This window comes from Cnephaeus nilssonii (genome assembly GCF_951640355.1).
Source record: "Cnephaeus nilssonii genome assembly, chromosome: 8".
Classification (NCBI taxonomy): Eukaryota; Metazoa; Chordata; class Mammalia; order Chiroptera; family Vespertilionidae; genus Cnephaeus; species Cnephaeus nilssonii.
In genome coordinates, this window is record NC_137079.1 from 58,509,058 (window position 1) to 58,530,795 (window position 21,738).

At 36.9% G+C, this 21,738-nt stretch overlaps 1 protein-coding gene across 13 annotated transcripts in view; it reads left to right on the forward strand.

Annotated features, from left to right (window-relative positions):
* MYCBP2 (MYC binding protein 2) overlaps positions 1-21,738 on the forward strand; it is a 293,536-nt gene that overhangs the window by 174,029 nt on the left and 97,769 nt on the right. For all 13 annotated transcript variants that reach the window (XM_079778973.1, XM_079778980.1, XM_079778981.1 and 10 more), the window contains 4 exons: positions 1,392-1,536; positions 4,758-4,973; positions 10,206-10,261; positions 13,446-13,561. In XM_079778973.1, the coding sequence (XP_079635099.1) occupies positions 1,392-1,536; positions 4,758-4,973; positions 10,206-10,261; positions 13,446-13,561 (533 nt within the window). The remainder of the gene's footprint in view (positions 1-1,391; positions 1,537-4,757; positions 4,974-10,205; positions 10,262-13,445; positions 13,562-21,738) is intronic.

A 21,738-nucleotide genomic window follows, 5' to 3' on the forward strand; every position in this document is an offset into this window, starting at 1 on the left:
GAGGCTCTGGCTCCTGGCAATCCCCATGGAACTGGGCATTGGCAGGTTTCCCAGGATATATTGGAACTTCTGTACTTGGTAAGGCCAGGGGGGCAATTAACAGCAGGTTAATCACAGTCTAAGATGCCCATGCTTCTTATTTACTTAGTCATTATTTGATGAAGTCAATAACTTTTGGATGGATTTTTAATCCCTGTGAGGCACCTACGATGTGAAGGTGACAATAGGCAATTAACAAGGCAACAGGTGACAAATGACAATGACCTTACAAGGAGGAGAAAGTCCTATACCCAATCTCTTGGTTTCATAAACAGAGAAAGTATTTTGAGAAAGTTAGAACTGGTGGTATAGAAGATGCCAAGAGAGAACATCACTTTGTAAACCTCATTGTGACTGATGCAGCTTTAGAAAACTCAAACTTTTATAATCTTTGTGGCATTATTAAAACTAGAGAATCAAGACAGGAACTATAAGCTGTTGCCCTTTGTGTTGGAAGCAATCAGACCACTCTAGTCACTGTCTCAAAGAGGTACAAGGGCCAATCTGAAGCTAGTGATGTGGATATTTAGGAGAAGTACTGTGATAATAAACCCTAGCTCTCAGGAGTTGGTGCCAAGGTAGCTCAAACTTAGGAAGAACCAAGAACCTACTTGGGAAGGCAAAGCAAGGAGACACGTGAGAGACCCCAGTTCTGGAGCTCAGGATGTCCATGGCTTAGATTCTCTCCTCCTCCTCTGGCCTTCACTGGAAGCAGTGTCCTGGATGGCCTGTTGATGGCAGCAGTGGGCTTGCCTGCTTTGCAGTCTCAGAGTATTGCATGTATGAGACAGGAGTTGCCAAGTCAGACTCCAGGGGTAGAGTAACATAGGAGGTTTCCTATAGAAAGATCATTAACCAGGCAAGCCACCATGAGGCCACAGGAGAACCAGCTTGTATTTTGCCAAGAACCATACATCTGTGACTTAGTCCATGATGGCCAAACAGCTAATCCGTACCCGATGCCAGAAGATTACACATCTGCTTCAGATTAAATCCCAGATGGGGGTATAAGGCATTTACCCTTCCCAGAAAGTTGCTGCCAAATAGTAATGAAAAAGTAGTTTCAGGATTTCCAAATAAAACAGCTTATTTGGAAAATTTTTGATAGAGAAATGATAGATTTGCAGTGCAGGTCACACTATAAAGTGCCTGTAAATCCCCTGGGGATCTTGTTTAAATGCAGATTCTGACTCAGCGTGTCTGGGGCAGGCCTGACATGCCACACTTCAACAGGCTCCCAAGTGATGCTGCTACTAGTGGTCCCTGGCCACTGCTGGCTTAATTTCAGATTAATCATTGAAGATATTGATGAATGTTTTTTGTTTGTTTGCTTGTTTTTTTATTACTGCTAGGTGGCTTCAGCCAGATTCCTATGCTGATCCTCAGAAAACATCTTTGATCCTGAATAAGGATGATATTCGTTGTGGTTGGCCTACCACCATAACTGTTCAAACAAAAGACCAATATGGGGATGTGGTGCATGTTCCCAATATGAAGGTAATTATTTCAAAATTAAAGTAGGGGACATCTATGTACTGATTGTGACTAATAAAATTTTAGAAATGGTAAGTGTCTAGAAGCCATTTGCCAGACCTTCTTTACATATATGTAATGGAGGAAGCAAAAAAAATTTGTTTAAATGACATTTATATTATTAGCATCTGATTTTCCAAGTTACATGTTTTTTTTGTTTTTTACATTTTGCTGGGTGCTATCGTGATGCAAAGGAAGGATAAAAGAAGTGTCCCTAATAAAGAGCTCCAAGCACATAGAAGGAAGGCCCTCAATACATAGTGATTTAATTAATCAATAAAAGAAGACATTGTAAAATTTTGTATATATTTTTTAAACTCAAATACATTCTGCATTCTGTGCTATTAAATAAATATTGAAAATATAATAATGATACTTATTAAATAAACTAGAGGCCTGTTGCATGATATTCATGCAAGAATAGGCCTTCCTTCCCCTGGCTTCGCTCCTGGCCGCCCAGAAGCCTGCAAGTCCCCGCTCCAGGGCTGCCCAGGAGCCACCAAGTCTTCGATCCTGGCCGGAGCACTGCTCCTGTCGCTCCTTCCGCCCCCCTCACTCACTCTCATAGCAGGCAAAGCGCCCACCCAGTCGCTCCACGCCTGCATATGCATATTAACCTGCCATCTTTGTTGGGTTAGTTTGCATACGCACTCCTGATTGGCTGTGGATGTAGCAGAGGTACAGTCAATGTACATGTTTGTCTATTATTAGGTAAGATTAGAAATAAATGAATTTGGATTGTAAAAGAATGAGGAATGTAAATAATCACGTGCTGTATTGATGAATATAGTTCGTTGGATACCTTTTCCCCAATACATTAATTAATAAAGACATTTAGACTATATTGTAATGTATAAGTTAAGTCCTTTGTGATATAATCTATTAATGTAAATACATCATTTTTAACTTTTATTATATTTCTGAGAAAAATCAGTATTGAATGAAAATTTGTATAGGCAAACCCCAGCTACCCCCACATTTCACCCAAAGTTACTGTATTACAAAGTGATTTGATTGTTTGCGTTTATTAGTCCACAAAATCCCTTTTAATTTTACCTCAATAATACTTTTACCTCAATATTACTTATAGTAGAACTATTACAACTACTTGGTATATTCTTTGATTTATATTACAAAGAAGTACAATGCCAGTGGAACCTTTTACCTGACTCATAGTAAAAAAAAGACAAGAGCCATATGGTTCACATGTATGAAGACCAGTAAATAAAACTATATGGAAAAGTATTTAAACCTGATACTAAACAAAAATCAGGCTTTACCAGTGGCTTTCAAAGTTTTGACAATGACCCACACCATAAGGATTTGCACCAGGTCCCAAACATACATATATAGGATGGAATATTATATGCTCTTACTTATATACAACATATATAATACATATTTACACAGTATGTTGCACTATGCTTATTTTCTATTTGATTATTTTATGAAAGGTAATGCCCCATCAAAATGATTTCATGGCCACTATGAATTACTCTATGGAATGGAAAAAGAAAATTATAAGGAAAATAATTGCAAAGAGAAAAAAATAATCCTGATAGTGACATAGACACACAAAAAAGACTCTTGAGGAAAGAATTTTTATCAAAATAAAATTCACATTAATATATTGTGGGTAGAATGTATTATTCACTGATGAATTTCTCACCTAAGTGTACATAGTGAGTTGTTGAAATCCAGTCTTTGAGCCCACAGTAAGTTCCTTATTCGTGTGACTACATTGTAATAACCATTTTCCAGGTCAGCAAAGCATTTTAATGTTCATATTGTTATGCGTATAGTATTTCTTTAGTTGTATTTTTTAATGTTTCCTCCTTTGCACCTTTTATTGTATTTTACTCCATTTTGGTATCTGGGTTGTTTATATCTTACATTTCAAAATCAGACTTTATGCTTTTATCTTTTGTTTTCTTCCTTTTTGGTTTATTTTTTTTGCCCACATGATCTATGTATCTTTCTGGACTCCCCTTTTTTTTTTCTCCTACTCTGTCCTCCTTTACACTAAACTTCTCATTCATTATACTCAAAATCCATACCAGATTTATCTCTAATTTGGAAGCCATATCTAGGAAATTTCTGTAAATATTATTTAGGAAAAGTGATTTGCATACCTTTTGATGTTTAATTTATTAATATATTGTCATATTAGCTGAAAAATACGTTTTTAGTTTTTGCAGCACATGAAGTTTTAGGAACATTTTAGACTTACCAAAATTATTGAAGGATATTTACATAATAATAGCCAGTTATTTAAAACATAAAAATTTGTTTGCAGCTAATATTTCAGTGAGATCTGAAATGCTTTTTTTAAGTAGCAACTGTTTGTTATTTAGTGAACAAAAAAAGTCACATAGGAAATAAAGAATAACAAAAATTCTTTAAAGAAAGCACAGTTTGTAAAAGAAAGCAGAATAGTTATCATTCTATAATATCCTTAATACTTAGTGTGTAAAAGTGTTCAGTGGTTTACTTCAAGGTTATGGGACAAATACACTTCTAATGTTAATTTATTTAGGGTGAATATAGTTGTTTAAAACAAGATTAAATCAAAATAGCATATATAAAAAGTGGCTATAATTTAAAATCAAATATTTTGAAATATGAAGCTTTTTCTTTTTTAAAAAGTTTAAAGCTTTTAATGGTGGCCATGTATATATGAGTTTAAGAAGTATACTATATATATTTAAACTTCTGTTTTAATATGAGATGGATATTTTATACTTTTAGGGCATTATGTCAGTTCAAATACTGATCTGGTTGGGTGTTTTTTGCTACCTTCCAAACCACTGATTCAGTCCTCTGCTTCATCCTCTATACTGCTGATTCTCTGTAATGTATTCTTCATTTTAATTATTGCAGTCTTAATTTCTGGGTGGCTCATTTTTATGGTTTTTATCTTCATTGTTATGTTTCTTATCTCTTCCTTGAAGTTCTCCCTTAATTCATCTACTCTTTCACTAAATTCATTCAGCATCCTTATAATCAGTGTTTTGAACTCTGCATCTCATCTGGCAGTTGAATAAGCCTTTGACAGGAATGCCCAAGATGGACCAATGATAGCATATTTATAGAACTATGAGTCCATAATTATAAATTGCTTCTTTTCATATGTCACAGACAATTATATAATATAATATTTGTTTTTTTTATAATATCATGGTTAGGTGGAAGTGAAAGCTGTTCCTGTTTCTCAGAAAAAAACATCTTCACAACAAGAGCAAGTAAAGAAACCTCAAAGGATTCCTGGCAGTCCTGCCATAACAGCTGTACCTTCTAATACTGACAAGACTTTTGGTGGATTGGCATCACCAAAGCTAGATGTTTCATATGAACCAATGATAGTGAAGGAGGCCCGATATATTGCCATAACAATGATGAAGGTAATTTATTTTACTTACCAGAAAAATTTTATTTCTTACCGATTGTTCACTTAGCAAACATTTCAGTCATTCAAATTCAGACATAAAATTATAGGACTATAGAGCTGTTGGTAGTTGTAAACTTGTAACATATTGTTTCAGATGGTGTTATTTTTCTTCAAAGAGGGTTTTCATTTGTTTTTGGAAGACATCTAGAAGGGATTGCCAATAATAGATCAAGTTGAGGAATGGCATAATTAGGTTTGTGTTTTCTAAAGATCACTAGAGGCCCGGTGCGTGAAAATTCATGCACTGGAGGGGGCGGTCCCTCAGCCCAGCCTGCCCCCTCTCACAGTCAGGGAGCCCTCAGGGGCGGGAGGGAACCTGAAGATCAGGGGAAGGTGACGCCCCATCACACCTCTGCTGCTGCCACTGCTGGCAGCACAGGCCTCGGCTGGCCCTGGTTACTTGAGCCTTGGGAAGCCCTGGGCGGCTGGACAGCCGCCATCCAAGTCTTGCCTGCACCTTGGGCCGGCCCTGGGTGGCTAGGGGATTGAGGGAACTGGGGGACTCCAGAGGCAGGCGTGTGGAGCAGCCAGGCCCACCTTGGGGTGGGCCCGGCCTTGCTGTGTGCCTGCCACCCCGATGGGGCTAAGGGGACTGGGCATTGCCATCTTTGAGGGCGGGGCATCAATTAGCATATTTCCTCCTTATTGGCTGTGGGCGCCACCATCTTTGTGACAGCGTGAGGGTCAATTAGCATATCCCCTCTTTATTAGATAGGATGGTGGATTATGGAGGATGTGATTGAGTAGATGATCAAGAGTTATGGTTTAGTTCAAGTTTCTTTAGGAGACTCTTGATTTAGTCTTTTGAGATATGCTGATCCCTTGGACTACAGAGTTGTCAAAATAGATTCCAGAGATATTTAGGCTCAATGGGACTTAGTAGAGGGGTTGGAGTAAAGAGAAAGAGATAGGAAATAAAAAATGAAGTTAACATTTTGAGTTTCAGCAGTGAAATTGATAATCTAGGAGGAGAGGCATCTTTTGGTTGAGGAAGATAATAGTTTGGGATGTGATGAGTGTTAGATATCTCTAAAATAACCATATGAAAATATATATAAAAGGAAGTTGGATTACAAACCTGGAATGATCACAGTCTGACCACAAGAACAGAATTTGAGGATAGTCAGCACTTGAACTGCTCATGAAGATAGATATCTACTTTCATGACTGAAAAGAGAAGTTCTAGGACAGGATCCTGAGAAACACCAGTACAGTGATTCTCAAATTTTTGTTTACATCATATAAATGAATAAATAGTTTAAGAAGACAAACTTTTGTCTATATCAGAATAATCTGGACCACCTATTTAAAAGAAAAAGATCTTTCATTCATCCAAAGACTTAGAGCCATTAAATCTAGAGAGAGGTTCAAGAATTTGTTAAAAATAATATGCAGAGTGTTTCAAGTTTAAAACCTGAACTTTGAGAAATATTGATTTACAAGATAGATAAGAAAAAGAAAGAAGAAAAGGAAAAGAAAAAAGCGCACACCAACATTGATAAAAATACCAGCCAAGGAGGTGAGACTTAACCTTTTGCACTCAGATGTCGAGTGTGACTTGACATGGTTAGCATTAGAATAAAGGAATCGAGAAAAAAGCAAGCGAGTGCAAAGGGTTAAACTCGTACCAGCAATTACTATTGCCACTTTTACCATCACTTTACATATGGTAATTCATTTACCCCTCACAACAACCCTATAGGTTCTGTTTTTATTCCCATTTTACATATGTGGAAACTGAAGCATGGAGAGGTTAAGTAATTTTCTACAGCTAGGAGTCTGGTCCAGATTTAATTTTCCTACCTGCCCCTAACTGCCTTATGGCATGTTTTGAAAGTCAAGGAAAGAACAGTTTAAGGATTATCCTGCAGGAGTGAAGTTTTGAAAAGGATCTAGCAACAATGAGTTCATCAATGTTCTTGGCAGGAGCAGTTTTACAGGCATAGTGGATTGATGAAGAGGAAGTGAAAATAGCTAAAGGCAAAATGAGTATAATTTTTTAAGATGTCTGGTTATAAAAAGGAACAGGAAACAGGACTGAGTGAAAACTTTTGAGACTGGGATTGAATATAGAAAGACTTACATGTTTTAATACTGATGAGGAGAAAATTGAAAGGAGGGAAACCATGAAGATATAGTCTGAGAGAGATAAAAAAAATAGAGTTTAGGTGGAGAGATTAGCCTTAAATAGAAGGAATATTGCCTATTTTCTTCAACCAGGAAATAGAATTAATACAGATGCTAGTAAATCTGTAGGTTGTGCAGTAATTTACAATCCTATCTATTAAAAGAGTAATATGCAAATTGACCATCACTCCAACACACAAGATGGCTGCCCCCATGTGGACAAAAGATGGCCACCACAAGATGGCCAGCAGGGGAGGGCAGTTGGGAGGGACCAGGCCTGCAGGGGAGGGAAGTTAGGGGTGACCAGGCTGGCAGAGGAGGGAAGTTGGGGGTGACCAGGCCTGCAGGGACGGGCAGTTGGGGAGGACCCAGGCCTGCAGGCGAGAGCAGTTGGGGGCGACCAGGCCTGCAGGGGAGGGCAGTTAGGGGCAATCAGGCTGGCAGGGGAGTGGTTAGGAGGTGATCAAGAAGGCAGGGAGAAGGATTAGGGGCAATCAGGAAAGCAGGCAGGTGAGCAGTTGGGAGCCAGCAATCCTGGATTGTGAGAGGGATGTCCGACTGCCCATTTAAGCCCAATCCTACTGGGATTGGGCCTAAACGGGCAGTCAGACATCCCTTGAGGGGTCCCAGATTGGATAGGGTGCAGGCTGGGTTGAGGGACACACACACACACACACACACACACACACACACACACACACCCATGCACAAATTTCATGCACCAGTCCTCTAATTACTTATAATAGTAATTGTTTTTTTAGGTTGGGGAGGGAAGTGATGAATCTTAGGGTCAAGATTTTGAAACAAAGGGAAAAAATAAAATAGTCATTGTGGAGAATTAACGAGAACTGATTTGAAAGATTTTTCAGTCATCCTTGAAGAATCAGTTGAAATTGAAGATCTATAGTGCAGTGTGAGTCATATGAACATGGGAATTATAATTATTAGATTGATTCAACATTGAATATTGCCAGCTAATTCAACACATGAATAGTGAGAGAAGGGATTTGAGCACATGGTGGTTAAAGAAAGCAACAGTGACCTTAAACGACACACTAGATCCAATGGAGTTAATTGATATTTATAGAACATTTAATCCCAAAGCAGCGGAATATACATTCTTCTCAAGTGCACATGGAACATTCTGAAAAAAATAAGTCTTAACAAATTCAAGAAGATTGAAATCATCTCAAGCATGTTCTCGGATCACAATGTTATGAAACCAGAAATCAACTACAATAAAACAAATAACCTCAAAAACATTCAAACACATGGAGGCTAAATAGCATATCATTAAACAATGAATGGGTTACCAATAAAGAAATAAAAAGTTACCTGGAAGCAAATGATAATGAGCACACAACAACCCCAAATCTATGGGACATAATGAAAGCAGTCCTGAGAGGGAAGTTCACAGCATTATAGACCTACCTTGAGAAGCAAAAAATATCTCAAAAAATCTGCCCTTAAAAAGAACTGATAAAAGAACAAGAAATGCTCAGAGTAAGCAGAAGGAAGGACGTAATAAAGATCAGACTGGATATAAATGACATAGAGACTAAAAAACAATACGAAGCATCAGTGAAACCAGGAGCTGGTTCTTTGAAAAGATAAACAAGATTACTGAATCTTTAATCATACTCATCAAGAAAAAAAAAGAGAGAAGACTAAATAAATAAAGTCAGAAATGAAACAAGAGAAGTAACACCTGACATAGAAATACAAAGGATTGTAGGAAAACATCATACAACTATATGCCAACAAATTAGACAATCAGAGCAAAATGGACAAATTCCTAGAAACATACAGTCTTTCAAAACTGAATCAGGATGATTCAGAAAAACTGAGTAAGCCAATTTAAAAAAGCAGTAAACAAAAAACTCCCAGCAAACTAAAGTCCTGGACCAGATGGCTTCACAGGCAAATTTTACCAAACATTCAGAGAAGAACTAACATCTCCCCTTCTCAAATATTGCAAAAAATTCAAGAGGAGGGAAGACTTCTTTTTATGAGGCCAGCATTATCCTAATCTCAAAACCAGATAAAGTCACTACAAAGAAAGAAATTATAGGCCAATATCCTTGATGAACATACATGCTATAATCCTCAACAAAATATAGTAAGCAAATTGGATCCAGCAATGCATTAAAAAGATTATATACCATGATCAAGTGGGATTTATTCTGGGCTGCGAAGTTGGTACAATATTCACAAATCAGTAAATATATATGGAACCAAAAAAAGACCCCAAGTATCCCAGTATATTAACTGTTCCGTCATTTTCGCATTCTCCTGTTGATGGACATTTAAGTTGTTTCTAGTTTTTTTTTCAGTATTATAAACTGTACTGAAATAAACATCCTTGTACATGTTTCCTTTTCTATGTGAGCAAGAGGTTGTTTTCTCAAAGGTAATATCTAGAGGTAGGATTGCTGGCTTGTAGGACATGACTGTCTTTCAGCTATATCAAATATGACCAAAACTTATACTTCACCAGTATTGTGTAAAAATACTAGGAACTTAATGTTCTCATCAGCACATGATTCTTACCAACACAGTTTGATAACTGAGATATGATTATTTTGTTGTTTTAATTCACATTTCCTTCATTCTCAGTCTAGTTGAATCAGATTTCTTCTTCACTGACATGTCTTTACACACTTTTCTTTTGTGTTGTTTCTCTCTTTTTATTTATTTTATATGCATATATATATTAATGATACATATCACATTTTAGTTATGTGAATTACAAATCTCCTTCTCCCAAGGGAAAGCTTATCTTTGCCCTTTCTTTATACTGTCTTTGTTTTAGAGAAATTTAAATTTTAATGTACTCAGATTTCTTCTAAACTTGTAGGTGCTGTTGTTTTTACATTTGGGTCTTTAACACACCTAGAATTTATTTTTGTAAATTGTGTGATGTAGCTAATTGAGGTTTTACTTTTTCTCCTATACGTATAAACATTTCTCTCAGCACCATTTGTTGGATGTTCTATCACTGAATGAAACAAGAATATTCCTAATGATTTTGTGATTCTTACTGGTCTCTTTCTTAAAGGTTTATGAAAATTACTCATTTGAAGAACTACGTTTTGCATCACCAACTCCTAAGAGGTAAGGATACTTTCCTCCACGCATATATCCAAAGCATGTGTTGTTGACTGGATTTCAACTTTATTTTCCATAAGTAAATATTTTATAGCATTTTAAAGTTTTTCAGTAGAGATCTACTAAAAATTGTATAATGTGTAGGTTATCAGCTACAATACTGCCAATATGTTACATAATATTAAGGTAATAGAGAAAGAATAATATCTATACAGTTGATGTGCTATAGAATTGTACACCTGAAACATATAATTTTATTAACCAGTGTTGCCCCAATAAATTTAATTTAAAAAATAAATAGAAATTAATAAAGAAAGAAAGAAGGAATGTAAAAAAAATCTCATGAATAATTTTTAATATTGATTACCTATGGAAATATTTTTTTATATATTGGGTTAAATGAAATATATCACTAAAATTTAAAAAAAAGAACAAAATCTAAAAGATATGATTTGGCTCGTTGAGGGCTAGGTGTTGTTGGGTTGGGTTTTCTTTTTTCTGTTTTTTCTTCTCTCCATCTAATGAGCTGCAGAGCACTTCAGTGTTCTTTTGATTATGAAGTCTTAATTTTTCAGCCCCTGATTAATTCTTTTAACACCAGATTTAAGCAGATATTTTTACCTACTGTTTTACTTGGTGGTTAGGAGAAATACTTTTTAAAATAGATGCTTGGGGGAAAATTTAGTTGGATTATACTTTAGAGAGACCACCTCCATAGAATTTAGAAAAAGGTCTAAAGTGAGTATGAAAAAATATAATTACTTATATGTTTTATTGTATCATATCACATGACTTACTAGGGATTAGGTTACTATGACTTCCTTCTGACATGTATGCACAATAGAGTTTTAATGCATAATCTAGAGAGTTTTTTGTCAAAATAGCCCAAGTTTTGAGAATATATCTTTGTCTAGAAATAGGGAAATAGTATTTTTTCCTCTGGTGTAATTTTAGTTACAAAATGTCTGTACAGTGGAATTATATGCTTTTTATGAAGTAAATATTAACTGTATATATGTATATAGCATCTTAAATAAGAACTAATTGACCATTTGCTAGTAAATAAGTTTTCATATGCATTGGGCATTTTAAACCTAATTAAAATAGTATTTTATCTAAATAAATACATTTATTCATCAAATACTGTTAAGCATCAGCTCTGTGAAAATACACTGGTAGAGGCCATGGCATACATTCCTGAACAAGATAGACAAGGTGCTGGCTGATTCTCATAGCATTTATGTTCTTGTAGAGAAGCAAACTATGAATAAGTAAACAAAATAGTAATAATAAATAAGGTTACTTAATAGTGAGAGGGTTGGGGAAAGTTCATTCTAGGCAGTGAAAGAATGGGTGAATGGAGCTTTTGATGTGTTTGAGGAACAGAAACATAACAAGGCTGGAAAATAGTGAGCAAGAGAAAATGATCGAAGATGACATTAGAGAACTATATGATGGCCATATTATATACAGACTGGTGGGCTATTTAAGGAGTTGACTTTTTTCCTAAGTGAATTTTTTTTGAGGTTTTTAAGCAGGGGAATTATATAATCTGATTTATAGTTTAAAAAAATCATTCTGGCTACTTTCTGGAGAATGAATTATAGTGGGAACAGAGAGATTAGTTTGACCATTAAGGAGTGGAACGGAACTGAAGAAGTGGGTGGATTTGGGATATACTTAGAAGGCAAAGCCAATAGCCTTGCTGCTAGACTAGAAATAGGGGATGAAGGAAAGAGAAAAATCAAGAGTGACTATAGATTTCTTCCGCTTTAGCAGCACTATAGAGTATTTACTGTAAAGAGGTCAGCCAACTTTGGCCTGAAGACTAATTCGGACCTGTTTTTTTTTAAATAAAGTTGTATTAGAAACAGCCTTACTCATTAGCTTGTATTTTGTCTATGGCTTCTTTCCCACTATGTAGTAATTGTGACAGACTATTTAGCACAGTAGATTAAAGTATTATTACAGAAAATGCTTTTGACCCCTGATATAGATTATCATGATTTTTACGAGGATCAGAAAGCCTGAGAAATTAATAAGTGTTTTTTATTCTGTTTTGTTTTGATAGGTGGTAGGATGAGTAGGAAATAAGAGTTCTTCTTTGGATATATTGCAGTTGAGATGCCAAGATGCCTCTTAGTTTTCTAAGTAGGGATATTTCCAGGGCAACTGGAAATATCAGTTTGATATTCAGGGGACAAATGGTTTTGGAGTCATCTATATAGAGATGGCATTTAAAACTGAGTAATAGGTGAATGATCAACTAGAGAGAGATGCTATTCAAAGGGAGAAAATAAAAAAAAGACCTAGACCAAAATCTTGGGACATTCAATAGTTAAAGTGTCGCCAAGAGAGAGAGAGCCAGCAAAACACTTAGAATGGTCAGTGAGATTAGAGGAAAATCAGGAGACTATTGCAGAAGCAAAGAAAAAGAAGGCATTTCAAGAAATTAGAAGTTGTGAGCAATCAAGTGTTACTGAGAGATTGCTAAGGACGAAGAAAATGACCATTTAAATTGGTGGTGTGATAATGACTTTGCCATAAGCAATTGCAGTGAAGTGTTGGGAACAAAAGCCTAGTTAGGATAAGTTGTGGAAGAGAATTGGAAATGAGGAAATGGACATGATGATTATAGACAATTGTTTGGGTAAGTTTGGTATAAATGGAAAAAGAGATGAGACCTTATTTGAAAGGGCTGTAAATGAAGAGGAAGTGGTTCTGAGGTTTCTTTGTAGAGAAATAGAAACATCCAGTAAAGTGAGAGAAACTGATGATAAATGAGAGAGAGCAAGGTAATTGCAGCATGAAAGTGCTGAGGGAATGAGATTCACAGCACAAATGAAGGGCTGACTTTGAGTAAGACCCAGGATACTTCTTCCATTGTAACAAGATAGAAGGTAGAGGAAAGTAAGTTTATTAATCTGATTGCAACTTTGAGGTTGTATCTCTTGCTTCTTTTTCTCACCAAAGAAAGTGATGTCATGATCAACAGAGGAGGTTTGAAGTGAGAAAGAAAAAAATGAAACTCAGTCATTTTGGAGAGAAGGAAAACATACTATGGTAGAATAGTAGGATTGTCATTTATTGTAATAATTCAATCAGAAATTAAATGTCTGCTGACAAATCTTAATGATGTTATCAGCTGTTTAAAAGTAAATTTTCCAATATTCATCATATTTCTTTACAGACCCAGTGAGAATATGCTGATCCGTGTCAATAATGATGGCACTTATTGTGCAAATTGGACTCCAGGGGCTATTGGACTGTACACTATTCATGTTACCATTGATGGCATTGAAATAGGTAATTTTTTTTGAAATAGGTTTTTTTAAAAAAAGTTATGAGTTACTAAGTGCAAAGAACTAGAATCAAAATTATCTTTCTGTTCTATTTTGCTCTTTAACTTGTATCATAGACATGGACAAATTCCATAACTTATTTGGGCCTTCGTTTTCTCCCTTATAATGAGTAGTGAATTAGTATATTCAGGAGGTCTTAAAATTTTGTAATTTATGGTGTCATTATAGCCCTCATGACTCCTTCCCTTTATTTCCTGATGTGACTGATTAGGTATGATCTCCTCCAAGCTGCTATATAACTATGTGCATACCTTTGTATCCTCCTCATAGTATATCTGTCTTCCTTTCCTGTCTGTGAGCAGAGACCATCTCATTTACCTTTGGATCTCCCAATCTAGCTCAGTGCCTGGCACAAAATGGCTGCCTGATAAATACTTGTTGAATGAATGAATTTTCTTTATCCACTACTAACTTGGGAAAGTTTACTGCTTTTACTTTGGATATTAATCTTTTTTTTAACTATCTATATAATAGGATAACAGTAGAACAAGAAAACTCTAATAAGTGTCTGTCAATATGAATTCCATGTGGCACTATCTTTCCTGATGCTCCTTAAGAAAAAGGGCTCCTATGGTCGGATAGATTTAGAAAACCTAGTGTGTTGTGGTCTCATCTTAGATATTCATACAATATTACGGATTCCAAGAAGTTCTGAAATTAAGAATTTTGTCTCAGATGGAAAAAGTCAAGAACCATATGAGTTCACTGATAGGTAGGATATACAACTAAAAGCCACAAATGAACAGACAACAAACAAAGACGTATAGACAGAGATAGTAGTATGGTCATTATCAAAGGGAAAGTGGGTGAGGGGTAGCAGAAGAGGGTAAAAGGAGAAAACGTGATAGAGGAAGACTTGACTTTGGGTGGTGAACACACAATACACTATACAAATGATGTATTATAGAATTGTATGCTTGAAAACTATATTATTTTATTAACCAATCTCACCCCAGTAGATTTAATAAAAATTGTTTTAAAAAGACTGTTTAATCCTTACATGAAACCCTTGAAGGTAAGGAAAAGGGAGACAGGTAGAGATAAAAATAATCCTCATTAGCATTCCACCAGAATATCCTTTGGGAAACTGGTATAAGTAGTTTGTTTTTACAGTGAAGGTAAAGAGATACTTTACATTGATGTAACTATATAGAATCAGATATCTCAAATTCATCTATATCATTCCAGAGACCTTTATCCTCAGCCTTTGTTACACTCTCCTTTATTTCAACATATCCATAAAGCCTTTAGTTCAGCAAACGTTTTGGTTCTGAGCAACACACTGTTCTAGGTAAGGTAATTATTGTCAAGTATTAACAATTTATTGATGATTGCAAGATAAAGCAATTCTACTTCAAACAAAATCATATGAAGTAGAATATAAGTAGCAGCACACAAGAGGTACACATTATGGGAATTCAAAAATAGAGATAGTCAAGAATGGCTTCATCTTTGCTAATAGTAGGGTGAAGGAAACGGCTATAAAGTAGATAAGAAAAATACACTTTTTTTTTTTTTCAAATGAAACTACAGGAAAAGGTTCATATTTGCCTGGAATCATTCATTTTCTTCCCTACATTTCTAACTCAACTTTCTTCCTAGGAGTCCAAACTGTCAATAGACTGGGGCCTTATTTGACCATAGAAAAGGGCAGATATTAGAATGATCCTACCTAATAAAAAGGTAATATGCAAATTGACCATACCATCAACACGCCCACAAGCCAATCAGAGCAAGTATGCAAATTAACCCAGCCAAGATGGCTACAGCCACAGAGAGAAAGGTTTCCCAGGTAACAGAGGAAGCCAAGGTTTCCGTGAGCTGTTGCAGGCCTAAGCCTCCACTCAAGCTACAAAGTTTCAATTATAGAAGGTAAACAAATTAAACAGAAATGGCGGCAGAACGGAGCTTGAGAGAGCAAGCCAGGGTTACCGGCGGCAACAGGGGAAGCAAAGCTTTCCGCACACCCTGTCCGGGCCCAGCCTCCGCTTAAGGCTACAAAGTTTCAATTATAGAAGGTGAATTAACCCCAACAGAAATGGCTGCCGGCCACAGAGGGAGCAGCAGGCTTGGCTCCGCTCCAGGCTACAAAGTTTCAATTGTAGAAGGAAAATAAATTCCAGATACCAGGGCCTCCGCTTGGGTTGCCAGGGGACGTGGCTGGCCTGCAAACCACCACAGGCCCCTCGCTCAGGCCGCCCCACGCCCCAAGGGAACCCCCACCCTGATCTGGGACACCCTTCAGGGCAAACCAGCTGGCCCCCACCCATGCACCAGGCCTCTATCCTATCTAATAAAAGAGTAATATACAGATTGATCATCACTGCAACACACAATATAGCTGCCCCCATGTGGTCAAAGATCCTGCTCCCATATGGACACAAGATGGCCACTACAAGATGGCCAGCAGGAGAGGGCAGTTGGGAGGCACCCGCCTGCAAGGGAGGGCAGTTGGGAGGCACCAGGCCTGCAAGGGAGGGCAGTTGAGAGGAACCAGGCTTGCAAGGGAGGGCAGTTGGAGGTGATCAACCCTGCAGGAGAGGGCAGTTAGGGGTGACCAGGCTGGCAGAGGAGGGAAGTTGGGGGCAAACAGGCTGGCAGGGGAGTAGTTAAGCATCAACCAGGCTGGCAGCGGAGTGGTTAGGGGGTGATCAGGCTGGCAGGGAGAAACGGTTAGGGGCAATCAGGAAGGCAGGCAGGCAAGCAGTTGGGAGCCAGCAGTCCTGGATTGTGAGAGGGATGTCCGACTGCCCGTTTAGGCCCGATCCTGGATTGTGAGAGGGATGTCCGACTGCCCGTTTAGGCCCCACCAGGATTGGGCTTAAACGGGCAGTCGGACATCCCTCCAGGAGTCCCAGATTGGAGAGGGTACAGGCTGGGCTGAGGGACAACCCCCCGCCGTGCACGAATTTCGTGCACTGGGCTTCTAGTTTTATAGATAAAAAAGTTGAGGCACAGAGAATCAAATAGCAGCAGATGTGGGCACAAACAAGACAGTCTTAATGTGTACACTCCAGTTTTTAACCACCATACTGTGTTACACCTTAGTGGTAGAGATTATTGCTATAGATAATGAGGAACACTCTGATCTGATGTTGTGAGATAATGTTTAATCATGTAAGGGTTTCTTTTTAATTTTTTCATTATGACTTCTTTCTTTTTTGGGGGAAGAGGGCTTATAATTTCTTCTTCTTTTTTTTACTGTTTAAAGTATAAAAATAGTAGTACATATGTCTCCTTTTTCTCCCCATTTACCTCTCTCAGCCTCCCTCACACCCCCACCCGCCACCACATGCCCTCACCTCCCTAGTGTCTGTGTCCATTGGTTATGCTTATATGCAGGCATATAAGTCCTTTGGTTGATCTTTTACCCACCCCCCACCCTAACCCTCTCCTGCCTTCCCGCTAAAGTTTGACAGTCTATTCAATGCTTCTTTGTCTCTGTATATATTTTTGCTCATTGGTTTATGATGTTGTTTATATTCCAAAAATGAATATTTTTGGAATATAAAATAGATCATGTGATATTTATCTTTCTCTGACTGGCTTATTTCGCTTAGCATAATGCTCTCCAGTTCCATTCATGCTCTTACAAATGGTAAGAATTCCTTCTTTTTTACAGCAGCGTAGTATTCCATTGTGTAGATTTACCACAGTTTTCTAATCCACTCATCTGCTGATGGGCATTTAGGCTGTTTCCAAATCTTAGCTATTGTAAATTGTGCTGCTATGAACATAGGGCTGTATATATCCTTTCTGATTGGTGTTTCTGTTTTCTTGGGATATATTCCTAGAAGTGGGATTACTGGGTCAAATGGAAGTTCTATTTTTAATTTTTTGAGAGAACGCCATACTGGTTTCCACAGTGGATGCACCAGTCTGCATTCCCACCAGCAATGCAAAAGGGTTCCTTTTTCTCTGCATCCTCTCCAGCACTTATGAGCTCCCTCCCCCCAGTTTGTTGCTTTGTTGATGATAGTCATTCTGACAGGTGTGAGATGGTACCTCATTGTTTTGATTTGAGTCTCTCAGATAATTGGTAACTTTGAGCATGTTTTTATATGTCTCTTGGCCTTCTGTATGTCATCTTTTGAAAAGTGTCTATTTAGGTCCTTTGCCCATTTTTTGATTGGATTGTTTATCTTCCTTTTGTTAAGTTATATGAGTTTGCTATAAATTTTGGAGATTAAACCCTTATCAGAGATAACATTGGTAAATATGTTCTCCCATGCAGTGGGCTTTCTTGTTGTATTGTTGATGGTTTCTTTTGCTGTGCAGAAGCCTTTTATTTTGATGTAGTCCCATTTGCTTATTTTCTCCTTAGTTTCCATTTCCCTAAGAGCTATATCAGTAAAGATATTGCTACAACAAATGTCAGCTATTTTGCTGCCTATGACTTCTAAGATTTTTATGGTTTCCCGTATTACGTTTAAGTCCTTTATCCATTTTGAGTTTATTTTTGTGTATGGTGTAAATTGGTGGTCTAGTTTCATTTTTTTTTTTGGCATTTATCTGTCCAATTTTCCCAACTCCATTTATTGAAGAGACTGTCTTGACTCCATTCTATGCTCTTGCCTCCTTTGTCAAATATTAATTGAGCATAATAGCTTGGGTCGATTTCTCTGTTCTGTTCCACTGGTCTATATGTCTGTTCTTGTGCCAGACAATTTTGAGAACAGTGGCTTTGTAGTATAGCTTCATATCTGGTTATGTGATCCCTCCAACTTTGTTCTTTCTCAAGATTGCTGCAGCTATTTGGATCTTTTTTTATATCAGATGAATTTTTGGAGAGTTTCTTCTAGCTCTTTGAATTATGCCATTGGCATTTTAATGGGGATTGGGTTGAATTTATAGATTGCTTTGGGAGTATTGACATTTTAATGATGTTGATTCTACCAATCCAAGAACATGGTATATTCTTCCATTTGCTTATGTCTTCCTCTATCTCTTTTTTCAGCGTCCTGTAATTTTCTGTGTACAGATCTTTTACCTCCTTGGTTAAATTTATTCCTAGGTATCTTAATAATTTTTTTGTTGCAATGGTAAGTGGGATATATATATATATTTTTTTAGTTTCTCTCTCTGTGAGTTCATTATTGGTGTATAAAAAAGCCATAGTTTTCTGGGTGTTAATTTTGTATCCTGCTACATTGCCAAATTCATTTATTAATTCTAGTAGTTTTTAATGGCATCTTATTGGTTTTCTATGTACAATATCATGTCATATGCAAATAAGGACAGTTTCACTTCTTCTTTTCCAATTTGGAAGCCTTTTATTTCTTCTTCTTGTATGATTGCTATGGCTAGTATTTCCAGTACTCTGTCGAACAGGAGTGGTGAGAGTGGGCATTCCTGTTTTTAGGGGAAATGGTTTTAGTTTTTGCCCATTGAGTATTATGTTTGCTGTAGGTATGTCATATATGGCTTTTATTATGTTGAGGTATAATCCTTTTATTCCCACCTTGCTGAAAGTTTTTATCAGGAAAGGGTGTTGGGTTTTGTCAAATATTTTTTCAGCATCAATTGATATGATTATATGATTTTTATCTCTCAGTTTGTTTATGTGATGTATCACATTTCTGGTTTGTGGATATTGTACCATCCTTGCATGCCTGGAATAAATCTCACTTGGTCATGGTGTATGACCTTTCTAATGTAATGCTGGATCTGATTTGCTAGAATTTTGTTGAGAATTTTGGCATCTATGTTTATGAGGGATATTGGCCTGTAATTCTTTTTCTTGTATTGTTTTCATCTGGTTTTGAGATTGGGGTAATGCTGGCTTCGTATCAAGAGCTTGGAAGTGTTCCTTCCTCTTGAATTTCTTACAATAGTCTGAGGAGGATAGGTTTTAGTTCTTTGAATGCTTGGTAGAACTCCCCTGTGAAGCCGTCTGGTCCAGGGATTTTGTTTGTTATAAGTTTTTTTATTGCTGCTTCAATTTCCTCCATAGTTATTGGCCTATTCAGATTCTTTTATTCTTCCTGATTGAGTTTTGGAGGTTGTATTTTTCTAGGAATATGTCCATTTCTTCTAAGTTAAACAGTTTGTTGGAATATAGTTGCTCATAGTATTTTTTTACGATTCTTTGTATTTCTGTGGGTTCTGTTGTTATTTCACTTTTTTCATTTCTGATATTGTTTATCTGGTTCCTCTCTCTTTGCTTCTTGGTGATCCTGGCTAGAAGTTTATCAATCTTGTTTATCCTTTCAAAGAACCAGTTCTTGGTTTCATTGATCATTTGTAGTGTTTTTTGGTCTCTATGTCATTTATTTCCGCTCTGATCTTTATTATTTTCTTCCTTCTGCTCACTCTGGGCTTTTTTTGTTGCTCTCTTTCTAATTCTTCAAGTTGCAGAGTTAGATGGTTTATTCCCTTTTCTTTCTTTCTTTCTTTTTTTTTTTTGAGGTAAGCCTGTAATGCTATGATCTTCCTTCCCAGGACTGCTTTCACTGAGAAGTTTGAATTGTTGTGTTTTCATTAACATTTGTTAATGAAAGAGACCCATAGAGTTTGAATTGTTAGGTTTCATTAAAATTTGTTTCCAGGATGATTTTAATTTTTTCTTTGATCTCTTGGGTCACCCAATCATTGTATAATAGCATGCTATTCAGCCTCCAAGTGTTTTGATTTTTTTCATTGTTTTTATTGTAGTTGATTTCTAATTTTATGCCATTGTGATCTGAGAAGATGCCTGATACAATTTTAACCTTCTTGAATTTGGAGAGACTTTGCTTGTGTCCCATTATGTGGTCTATCCTTGAAAATGTCCCATGTGCACTTGAGAAGAATGTATATTCTGTAGCTTTGGGGTGGAATGTTCTGAAAATGTCAATTAAGTCTGTCTAATCCCATGAGTCATTTAGGATTGCTGTTTCTTTGCTGAATTTTTGTTTGGAGGGTTTATCCAGTGTTGTCAGTGAGGTATTAAAGTCCCCTACTATGACTGTATTGCTGTCAATCTCTCCCTTGATATCTTCCCGAAATTTTTTTTATGTATTTTGATGCTTCTGCATTGGGTGCATATATGTTTACCAGAGTTATATCCTCTTGTTGTATCAATCCCTTTAGGATTATGAAGTGGCCTTACTTGTCTCTTGTTATGGCCTTCACTTTGAAGTCTATTTTGTCAGATATAAGTATTGCTACCCCAGCTTTTATTTCATTTCCATTTGTCTGAAAGATATTTTTCTATCCCTTCACTTTCAGTCTGAGTGAGTCCCTTGTTCTGAGGTGGGTCTCTTGTAGACAGCATATACATGGCTCATGTTTTCTTATCCATTCAGTCACTCGATGTCTTTTGATTGGAGCATTTAAGTCCATTTACATTTAATGTTATTATGGATAAGTACTTTTTTGTGGCCATTTATATTCTTTATGCCTGTGTTCCTTCTTCCCTTTCTATTTCTTTTTACAACAGTCCCTTTAGCATTTCTTGCATTGCTGGCTTGGTAGTGATAAACTCCCTTAGCCTTTTTTTGTCTTAGAAGCTCCTGATTTCCCCTTCAATTTTGATTGATATCCTTGCTGGATAGAGTATTCTTGGGTTCAGTCCCTGCTATGCATCACTTTATATACTTCATTCCATTCCCTTCTGGCCTGATGTGTTTCTGTTGAGAAAGCATTTGATAATCTGATGGTAGATCCTTTGTAGGTAACTCTCTGTCTCTCTCTCTCTGGCAGCCTTTAAGATTCTCTCCTTGTTATCGTTTGCCTTAGTAATTACAACATGTCTTGGTGTGGGTCTTTTTGGATTCATCTTGTTTGGGACTCTGTGCTTGTGTGACTTTTTCTTCTCCATCTCAGGGAAGTTTTTTGTCATGATTTCTTCAAATAATCCTTGCTGCTTATCTTGTCCTTCTGGCATCCCTATTATATGTATGTTACTTCATTTCATGTCTCAAAATCCCTTAGGCTCTCCTCCTGCTTTTTAATTTTTTTCTCCAATTGCTGTTCAGATTGGGCTTGTTTCTCTACCTAATCTTCTAACTCATTAATTCGATCCTCCACTTCTCCTAGTCTACTGTTGAAACCTTCCATCATGTTCCTTATTATACCTATCTAACTTTTGATTTCCTTCTGATTCTTGCATAGGTTGTTGATTTTCTCGTCTATCCGGTT